The sequence below is a fragment of the Panthera pardus genome, unplaced genomic scaffold (genome assembly GCF_024362965.1).
Source record: "Panthera pardus isolate Hobbes unplaced genomic scaffold, ASM2436296v1 HiC_scaffold_13, whole genome shotgun sequence".
Classification (NCBI taxonomy): Eukaryota; Metazoa; Chordata; class Mammalia; order Carnivora; family Felidae; genus Panthera; species Panthera pardus.
This window is the reverse complement of record NW_026526688.1, coordinates 141,091,341-141,101,713: the sequence shown is the minus strand read 5'-3', so window position 1 is coordinate 141,101,713 and position 10,373 is coordinate 141,091,341. Positions and strand designations below refer to the sequence as shown.

Genomic DNA, 10,373 nt, shown 5'->3' with positions numbered 1-10,373 from the left:
ATATTTCTACCTGTCCCCAGGAACTGAATATTGGATGTAGGAGCTTCTCTAGTTGTCCTTGTTCCATTTGACAAAGCTTGGCCGTGTTGGAAGCTCCCAACCTCTCCTCAACACCTCTCTGTACCCTGCTAAGATGGGGTAGGTTACTGTTCAGAATTATCCCCTGCCCACCCCATCCATCCCACCCAATAGAATTGGCCATCTTATTTGTCCAATAGGTTGTTAGAAGTCATGATACAAGCAAGGGCTTCAGAAGTGTCTGTGCAGTCGAGTGTGTCCTCTTGTACTCTGACATGGCCAAAAGACCTTCCTCCAGGAAGTTGTTCCCCTGCCCTAGCCTGGACCCAGAATGAACACAGGGAGCAGAGCCATCTCAGCCGTCCTGCAGTTCTGAGAAAATAAATGACTTCTTTTAAGCCCCTGAATTTCAGGATGGTTGGTTATATAGCATTATGGTGGTAGTAGCTGCTACATTTGCCCACCCTCTTATAATTTTTCACAATGTCCCATTTAAAAACTAATCTTTGAAGTAATCTAGTCTGTAATGCTATTCACACCTTCTCCCAGGAACCTCCTGCTCCTTGTACCCAACATTCTAGTGTTTTCTCTCTTTCCTTTCCTCATTTCATTTTCAAATGATAATGTCATCAACCCAAACACCTGTGAACAAGAAGCTATGTACAATAATGTTCACCAAAGAATTATTCATGGTAGAAAAATATTGAAACAATGTAATGTCCATCCTCAGAAGAATGATGAATCAACCATGATAAAGTCATAAAATGAAATACCATACACCAGTTAAAATGAATGCCTAGCTACTAGAGTAGCTAGCCTTGAACGAAAGAGCCAGTGGAAGTATATACATCACCATATCATTTATTTAAGTTGAAAAGCCTGCTATATAGTGTTCTATAATACTTACAGCTATATCAACATTTTGAAACAAGTATAACAACATGCAAAAAAATAATAACAGTTTATTGTTGGGTTATCTCTGGAGAAAGAGGGAGGCAAATGGATCGGAAGGAGCACAAAAGGAACATCAATTGTATCCACTTATCTTTTAAAATATCTCAAAAACATTCTCAATGAATACAACATAACGTTTAAGCTTTGATAAATCTGGGTGATGAGTACACAGGTAGTCAATATTATTATAATATAATTTATTCTTGTTGGTATCTTTAAAATATTTCACAATTAAAAATTTTATATAGTAATTTTTTAAGTTTATTTTCAGAGAGAGAGAGAGAGAGAGAGAGAGAGAGAGAGAGAACGAGTGGGGGAGGGGCAGAGAGAGAGAAAATCCCAAGCAGAATCTGCATTGTCAGCGCAGAGTTCGACATGAGCTCAAACTCACGAACCATGAGATCATGACCCAAGCTGAAATCAAGAGTGAGCTCCTTAACTGACTAAGCCACCTGGATGCCCCTATATAGTAACTTTTTCAGAGGAAACTATGGGAGTTGTTGTAAGCTGCTTGCTACGGTCTGAATGTTGGGTTCCTCTCAAAACTAGTACGTCAAAATCCAACCTCCCAAAGCAATGGAATTAGGAGGTGGGACCTTTGGGGTGATTAGGTCATGAGGGCAGAGCTGTCATTCATGGGATTTGTGCCCTATATTTGTGCCCCAGAGAGCTCTCTTGCCCTTTTGGCCATGTGAGGCACAACAAGAAGACAACTGTCTACAAACTAGGAAGGGGGCCCTCACCAGACATGAAACCTGCCAGAGCCTTGGTCTTGGACTTCCCAGCCTCCAGAACTGTGAGAAATAAGTATCTTTGTTTTTATAAGCCACACAGTATATGGTAGCCTGTTATAGCAGCCCGAACAGACTAAGATACTGCTCTTCTTGACTGTTCCTACCTCAGGCTGTTCCCGGCCCTCTTGGTCATTGTCTAATGCTGCCTCTTGAACAAATCCCAGAATTGGCTCCACCCTAGCGTGGCACCTGCTTCTCCCTGGGAAAGGGTGCCTGTTCTACCCTGACCTCCATCCTTGGCTTTTGCCCTCAGGCCTTTGCTGTAAAGTCCTGCTCTTTCAGGGGCGTTTCACTAAAGGCAAAGAGACTAAAGACTGTGAAATCCCACTGGGAAGAGCCAAAACCGCCACACTGCCCTCATTCCACCTCTCATTAACTTCATTTGAAGTCCAAATGGCAGAGGATCTAGAGTCTCCCTGTAGGATTTTAATTTTCTCTTCTCTCTTTTGATTCACAGTTTATGGAACCTGCATAACTGCCTTTTTAGAGGATGAGTTGGATCCCTAGACCAGTCTCCCTCGAACACGTTCAGTGCTTCCCCACTACTAAGTTGTGCCCAAACACTCGAAGTGTGTCATTCAAGATTCAGCCCTGCCCAGAGGAAAGGTACATAAGCACTGAGGCCAGCGCTGAGTCCCAGTTATGACACTTTTTACTCCAGTGGCTCTGGATAAATCACTTGGCTTTTCTAAGCTTCAGTTGCCTCTGTTGCAAATTGTGATAAAAATAGCACCTCCTAGAGTTGCCTTGAAATAAAAGAGGAGTTGCCATCAGGCACTTAGTCCAATGCCTGATACCCAATCAACCGGTAGCTTCTAGTGTTCTGTACTACATTCTTCAACACCCAACTCACGATTCCCTCAATTCAACCAGGGCCTTCATTTTTAGCCTCCTTTGTTTGTTTTGTTGTTCCTAATGCCTAGAATGCCCTTCTACCTTCCTATCTCCCAAGTCTGTGTTTCTAATCCTCATACTAGAGAGCCAATAAGCTTAGCAGAGGGATAATACAATTCCCCGGGTTCAAAAATGAAGTTCTATCGTTTCCTCCTTGTGTGACTTGCTTAAATCACTTAATCTCTCTGTCTAGGTTTCCTCATTTATAAAATGGGGGACAGTAACAGTACAGGTATCTCCTGATTTTCCAAAGTTCCTGTGAGGCCACTTCGCTTTCACCAAATACCGACATCCTTAGTACCTGTTTTTCCTAACTGAAAAGAAAGGGAAAAAGGCAAAACCAAAAACAGGGGCAGAATCTGGGAGCACTCAAAAGCTTTTCCATATAAATTAATGGTGATGGCTTCTTCACTTCCTGCCATTTTGGCTTAGGGAGGGTTTCGCAGGAACACTACTTCCAAATACCTGGGAAACCGGTATCTACCCTATAGGGCCGTTGAAAGATTGGTATTAGGGCATCCTCCTAAAGAATTTAGAACAGTGCCCGGCCAAAGTCCATGCTAGAGAAATGTTATGGGCTGGCACTGGTGTGGAGTGTTCGCCCTCCGTTCCAGGCCTGAGCTTCTTGGGAGCCGGGACAGTGTAATCTTTGAATCCACGCGCCTCGAACGAAATAAGCACTGCAATCAATCTGCAGAGTTTAACGCAAGAGAAGGGGACGTGGAAACCGAGGAAACGGGTCTCTGTGTGAGGGTGTTGGGAGACGAGGGCGGGAAAGCGTGGCCACCCCGGAAAGCGGAGAGCTGCGGCGCCACGGTGCAGAGGTGGAGCCCCGGCGGCCGCGGGGCGCGGCTGGCTTTTCCCAGGGCCTCCGGCGGCGGTCAGGTGGGGCCCGGAGGCCGGGGGAGGGGCGGGAGGAAGGGGTGCGGTCGCGGTCGCAGACCCAGCGGACGCGGAGCACCGGCGGCCGGGCGCACTCCCTCTCGCGGTTCTCCCGCACCCCGGGTCCCCGCGGCCCCGCTTCAGGTAAGTTCAGCCTCCCCGCGCGTCGCGCGCGGCTGCTCGGCAGCTGGGAGATGTGGGCGCGGGGGCCGATTCCCCGCGAGCGCAGCCCACGCCGCATACCAGCGGGCCGCGGGGGTGCGGGGCCTGAGAGGCTTCAGGGAAGAGAGTCCACGACTCCCATTTCAAATTGGAGGAAACTGAGGCCCAGAGGAGCAACCATGGGGGTGTCCCGGGGAGTCACCCAGCTGTGGTGAGGGCGGGGCGCAAACCGACCCCCAGCTGGCCCTGCGCCCTGGACCCTTCAGGTTCCATCACAGCTAGCAGCTTACGGATCCAGCTGGCCATCTCGGCCTCCCAAGTCCCAAACGTGTTGGGGACAGAAAAAGAGCAGGGAGTCACAAATGTCCTGTGGGTCCCTGGGGGCTCAGGAGGGGCTGGCTCGAGCTCCATTCTGAGGACTTGGAACCCCACCCATCCCTGTGAGCAGTTTCTCCTCTTTAAGTTAAGCCATTTATCCTACTACACTTAATTATTTTTAGGTGGTAGAAGAAAAGTACATTTAGCTATTAAGTATTGGGAATCGGAGGAATTTGCTTTTCCTTGAAAAGACTCACCTTTTTCTTTGATTGCAACAGAGTCCATTTCACGGCTCATGAATCATCTTGCTGGCATTTAACTCGGCAGGTGGGGAATCTGACTCCTAGATTGCAAATGACCGTATATAGGAAACTGTGGTTTGTGCAAGGTCCCAGGGGCTCTGGGTCCCTGATGGCTCCTCTGGCTGCTGATAAGGAGTTACATACACAGCCAGACTTAAATTCTTTCCCAGGATTTGTGTTCTACACAAGTCTACCATCAGGGAGAGCTACATTTACAACTTGTTTTATCAACATCGTAAAAACTGTAACTCATTATAATGTTATTCTGCAAAGATATTACCATTGGCTTCATGAAGGCAGAAAATTTCAGACTGATGAGAAAGGGAATTTAAAGATGTAAAGAAAACCAGAATCTTGTTCTCAGAGCTATGGTGGTTGTGTAGAGCAATCTGTTGAGAAATAGGAATTGGGGATGAAGTAGAGGAAATGAGGGAGGTACTCTAATCCCTTTCTGAAAAGCATCATTAAAGTTCTGTTGTTAGGTCACATGGCCTCCAGTATGGAGTGATTTCTTAAAACTTCAATCAGTAATAATTGTTAATAATTTACAATTCCCAGATTGTACTGGATCAACACATATTGAACATCAGCTTTGACAGTGTTTGGGATAGGCACTTGGGGAAGGCAGAAGCATGGAAGTTAACTTCATACCTTTGGAGTGTCACTGTCTAGATTGAGGAGGGGAACACTCACTTGCTGTGTGACTGGACCATTGTTGTACCTTCTCTGTGCCCCAGCTTCTTTAAATGCAAAGTGGATAGTATTAATGACACATAGCTCCTTAGATTATTGAGGTTTATATTAAATCATTCATTCATTCATTCAATAAGTGCTTTTTGGGGGTGCCCGGGTGGCTCAGTCGGTTAAGTGTCCAACTTCAGTTCAGGTCATTATCTCGTGGTTCGTGGGTTTGAGCCCCACATCAGGCTCTGTGCTGAATGCTTGCTCGGAGCCTGGAGCCTGCTTCAGATTCTGCTCTCTCTGTCCCTCCTCTGCTTGTGCTCTGTCTCATTCTGTCTCTCAAAAATAAATAAATGTAAATTAAAAAAAAAAAAAGTACTTTTTTAGTGCCATCCATGCCCCAGGGAACAAATATGACAAAAAGCCTTGCAGAACTGACCTAGTGCTTTTTATATTACCTGGCACATAGTAAGAACTCAAAATGCTAGCTGATATTATAATACATATTACTTCATTCTGTGCTAGCAGCCCTCCTCTTTTTACAGATGAGGAAACTGAAGCTCAAAGAAATTGAGTTTTAAGATACAAAATCAGGGGATGCCTGGGTGGCTTAAGTTAAGCATCCAACTCTTGTTCTCAGCTCAGGTCTTGATCTCAGGGTCGTGAGTTCAAGCCCCATGTTGGGCTCCATGCTGGGCATTGAGCCTACTTAAAAAAAAAAAAAAAAAAAAAGAGGCAAAATCAGAACTAGGACACCTTGTATCCACTGTGTATACAGAGGGATGCAGTGTTAGACCTGGTAAGTAGAGGGCCCATTGCCCTAGGCTACAGAGCGCCTGAGAAAATCAGGCTAAATATTTCCAGGAACTAATAGTGTTGATTTCCTATGAACTTTGTTCTGGAGCTATCTTTAAATTTTTAGATTATTTTGTTCCCAGGATCAGTGGGAGCAACTTGTATTTCTAAATCAACCATGGAGATATACCAGCATGTTTGAATAATGTCTACATATGAAAAGTGCATGGGTTCCCAAACAGGGCTCCACCAAAGAATTGCCCTTTTCACCTCTGGGCCCTACCAGGAACCAGACTGCCTTCTTAAAGAGCAGGCATGTCTGTTTATAACAGGCTGTAGGCTTGGAGCCTTGTAAAATGTAAATGGAGATATCACAATCAAGCACGAAGAATCAAAGTGAAGCCAGCTAGAATTTGTTGACCATTTCTTTTTCTGCTGCTGTTCCTTATGATGGTATGGATTCTGGTTAAAAGAACTCAGCAATCAACATAGTTCTATTGGATTTTTAAATGAGTCAAGAATTTGCTTTCCAGGAAACATATGTATAAACCTCTCAAGTGTAGAGATTTTCTTTTTTCTGGCTTGTTTTGACCCCTACCCAGATCCAGCACAATCCCTTGTATATAGTAGGTGCTCAGCAAATGTTTGTTTAGCAAATAAGGTACTTGATGCTAGAGACACATCATCTTACTGAGATGGTTTCTCTTTGAATGTTGACTTCTGGTTTGCGGATTAAAGATTAAGGGTTATTCTGAGATTATTGTGTTCTGAATCCCAGATTTATTCTGTTTAGTAATTTTTTTTCTTTTAATAGTTTAGTGTGATCTCAATTCAAGCAAAAGTGGGATATCATGGCCTCTATCTGGGTAAGTAAAAACCAAGCCCTCATAACTTATCCTAGTCAAATCAAAATAGAGAAAGTCAAGTCAAAATATTAGTAAAAATGTTTTGAAAGTTGATAAAATGTTCATTGGAAAATATAACATGCCAAAAAAGCTAGAGGATGTCTAAAAATAATAAAATATAAAAATGTATTTGTAGAAGTACATAATTAAAATTATTTTTGATGATACCAAATTAGAGATCAATAACAGTAGATTTCATCTGTGATTTGGGAATTTATTATATGGTAAATATAATGGTTCATATCAGAGAGGAAAAGATAGCTTATTCAATACATAATGTTAGGAAAAGTTCTAGCCATTTGGGAAAACAGTAAATCTGTATTCCTTCTCCCTTCTTACATTAAAAAGAATTTCAGATGGATAAAACACTGAAATGAAAGAGACAAGATATGGGTGAATTTTAAAAATAATCTTGGAGGGCCATCTGGGTGGCTCAGTCAATTAACGTGTGACTCTTCATGTTGGCTCAGGTCATGATCTCAAGGTTTGTGAGATTGAGCCCCGTGTTGGCAACACAGAGCCTGCTTGGGATTCGCCCTCTTTCCCTCTCTCTCTCTGCCCCTCCCCTGTGTGTGTGATCTCTCTCTTACTCAAAGTACATACACATTTAATAAATAAGTAAATAAAAATAAAAATAATCTTGGAGTAGGAAAGGCAGTTACAACTATGACACAAACCAAAAGCCTAAAAGAAATACATTGATCTACTTAACTGCATGTAAACTTATGGTTTACATGCAAACAACACTATTAATAGAGTCAGAAGACAACCACAGGGGAATAATATTTACAGGATAACAGACAAAAAACTTATTTCCTTAACATAACAATTACTTGAATAGGGGTGCCTGGGTGACTCAGTCAGTTGAGTGTCTGACTTTGGCTCAGATCATGATCTCATGGTTCGTGGGTTCGAGCCCAACGTTGTTGGGCTCTGTGCTGACAGCTCAGAGCCTGGAGCATGCTTCCGATTCTGTGTCTCCTTCTCTCTCTTCCCCTCCCCTGCTCGAGCTCTGTCTCTGTCTCTCAAAAATAAATAAATGTTTAAAAAATTGTTTAATTACTTGAAAAAATCAATAAAAAAAACTCAATGGAAAAATTTGTAAGGGACATGAATAGGACATGAAAAGAATTACAGATGTAATACACGAAAATATATGAAAAGATGCTATCTCTCACTAGGAAATAAAGAAATGTAAACAACACAATGAGAAACCATCTCTACCTAAGTATTGGTAGAGGCGAGGAAAACATATAGTAAGACCAATGTCGGAGAGTATGTCGATAAGACAAGTACTCTCATACTCTGATCATGGGAGATTAAACCTGGCACACTTTTCGATGGTATTTTGGTGATATCTATCAGTGTTTAAATGCACACCCTCTTTAACCCAGTTATTCCACTTCTGGGTACTTATCCTATAGATATACTTACATAAGGCTGAAAAAAATACAGGCTAAAAGACATTCATTTGTATTCATGAAAATATGCAGGCAGCATAAATGGCCATGGGGTATGAAGTGAGTAAGTGACTCATTTGTAACTTACAGCCATTTTTAGGTGATCATTAAAAAGAATGGGAAAAAAGGGGGTCCGGTCTTTATATATTGACGTAAGAAAATGTCCAAAGAGGAGTGCCTGGGTTATTCAGTTGGCTGAGTGTCAGACTCTTGATTTTGGCTCAGGTCTCGATCCCAGTGTCGTAGGATCAAGCCCTGCATCAGGCTCTGCCACTGACAGCGTGGAGCCTACTTGGGATTCTCTTTCTGTCTTTCTCTCTTATGGGGCGTCTGTGTGGCTCTGTTGGTTACTCTTGATTTCGACTCAGGCCATGATCTCATGGTTTGCGGGATCAAGCTTCGTGTTGTCATGCTCTGTGCTGACAGCACATGGAGCCTTCTTGGGACTGTCTCTCTCCCTCTCTCTCTGCCCCTACCCCCCTCTCAAAATGAATAAATAAACATTAGAAAATTCTTTCTCTCTCAAAATAAATATTCACACACAAAAAAATTCTCTCTCCTTCTGCCCCTCTTGCCCACTCACCCTCTCTCTCTGAAGTGAAAAAAAAAAAAAATTAAAACATAATCAATGAAAAATAATCAATTTGCAGAATATGTCTACAGAATGATTCTGTTTATAAGAAAGAAAAAAGAAAAAATATCCATGAAGACTGAATTACATGAAAACTTTTTAGAAAGGCAGAATTGTGAGCAAGGGCACATTTATTTTTTAGTGCATCACCTTCCATGCTCTAAGTTTTTTGTGAATCATGAACATACATTATATTTCATGAGTGAGGGGCAGAAAGGCCTAAAGAATAGCTTGTATGGAGATGTACCAGCCCTAAGCATGGGTGGTGCTGGGCGGAGGTGTGCTGCTGCAAGATTTGCTTGGCCCCAAGTTATTCCCTTACCATGGCCAGGAGGCCAATCAGTCCTCTTTCCAGGTCTGAAATTCCTGCTGCTATTGTGAACACTTGGTAGAATCAGATGGGGAACAAAAAACAAAAACAAAAACAAAAAAATCTCCCTCTAGTCCTTGTCCGTTAGTAATTCAACCTGAGATTAGTTGGTCAGGCTCTCTAATTAGTGGGTCCGCTGAGACCTTCAAAGTCATGGCTCATTTCTGAAGGGCTGGGAGAAACCCAAATGTGTGAGAGAGGGTGTATTTGTGTTCTATTGCCACCATAACCAATTACCATAAATTTAACAACTTAACACAACACCCATTTTTTTTAATCTCACGGTTCCTGTGTGTTAGAAGCCTAAACTTGGTCTCATGGCACTAAAATCAAGGAGTTGGCAGGGCTGTGTTCCTTTCTGCAAACTCTGGGAAGCATCCATCTCTGAGCTTATTTAAGTTGTTGGCGAAATTTACTTCTATTGACAAATGAATGGGTGAATTAAATGTGGTACGCTGTCCCCCTTTTTCGCAATTTCACTTTACATGGTTTCAGCTACCCACAGTCAACCACAGCCCACAAGCAGAACGTCCTCCTTCTGACAAATTGTCAGAAAGTGAATAGTAGTGGAATACTTTCTTTCACTAGTTTCTAGATCTCAGCGCCTACATCATTCACCTCAGTTCATCTCATCACAAAGGCGTTTTATCCTCTCACAGCATCACAAGAAAGGTGAGTACAGTTAAGATATTTTGAGAGAGAGAGAGACCATATTCATATAACTTTTATCACAGTATATTGTTACAATTTTTTATTAGTTGTTGTTAAGTTCTTATTGTGCCCAATTTATAAATTTAACTTTATCATAGCTATACATGTATAGGGGAAAATAGTATACATAGGATTCAGTATTATCTGCAATTTTAGGCATCCACTGGGGGTCTTAGAATGCCTCCCAATGGATGGTGGGGAGGTGGCTACTGTATATCCATACAGTGGGGTATTATTCAGCCTTAAAAAGGAAGGGAATTGTGATACATGCTACAACATGGATGAACCTTGAGAACATTATGCTAAGTGAAATATACCAGTAATAAAAAGACAAAATACTATGATTCCATTTCTGTGAGGCATCTGAAGTAGTCAAATTGATAGAGACCAAAAACAGAGTTGTGGTTGGACCACATAGAGACCAAAAACTCCAGTTGTTGGGCTGGAGAGGATTTGCTGCTTGATGGGTATGGAGTTTCCATTCTGCACAGTGAAA

The 10,373-nt window shown here is 42.5% G+C and overlaps 1 protein-coding gene across 4 annotated transcripts in view; it reads left to right on the top strand.

The window, feature by feature from the left end:
- Positions 1 to 3,239: 3,239 nt before the first annotated feature.
- The window catches only part of ANXA3 (annexin A3), a 53,493-nt gene continuing 46,359 nt past the window's right edge, over positions 3,240 to 10,373 (top strand). Inside the window, exons 1-3 of one of the 4 annotated variants that reach the window (XM_053901466.1) lie at positions 3,240 to 3,405; positions 6,615 to 6,666; positions 9,755 to 9,838. In XM_053901466.1, the coding sequence (XP_053757441.1) occupies positions 6,652 to 6,666; positions 9,755 to 9,838 (99 nt within the window). In that variant the 5' untranslated portion in view covers positions 3,240 to 3,405; positions 6,615 to 6,651. Of the gene's footprint in view, positions 3,406 to 3,494; positions 3,687 to 6,614; positions 6,667 to 9,754; positions 9,839 to 10,373 lie in introns of those variants that run through there. The other 3 variants (XM_053901465.1, XM_053901468.1, XM_053901467.1) reach the window with 3 other exon arrangements.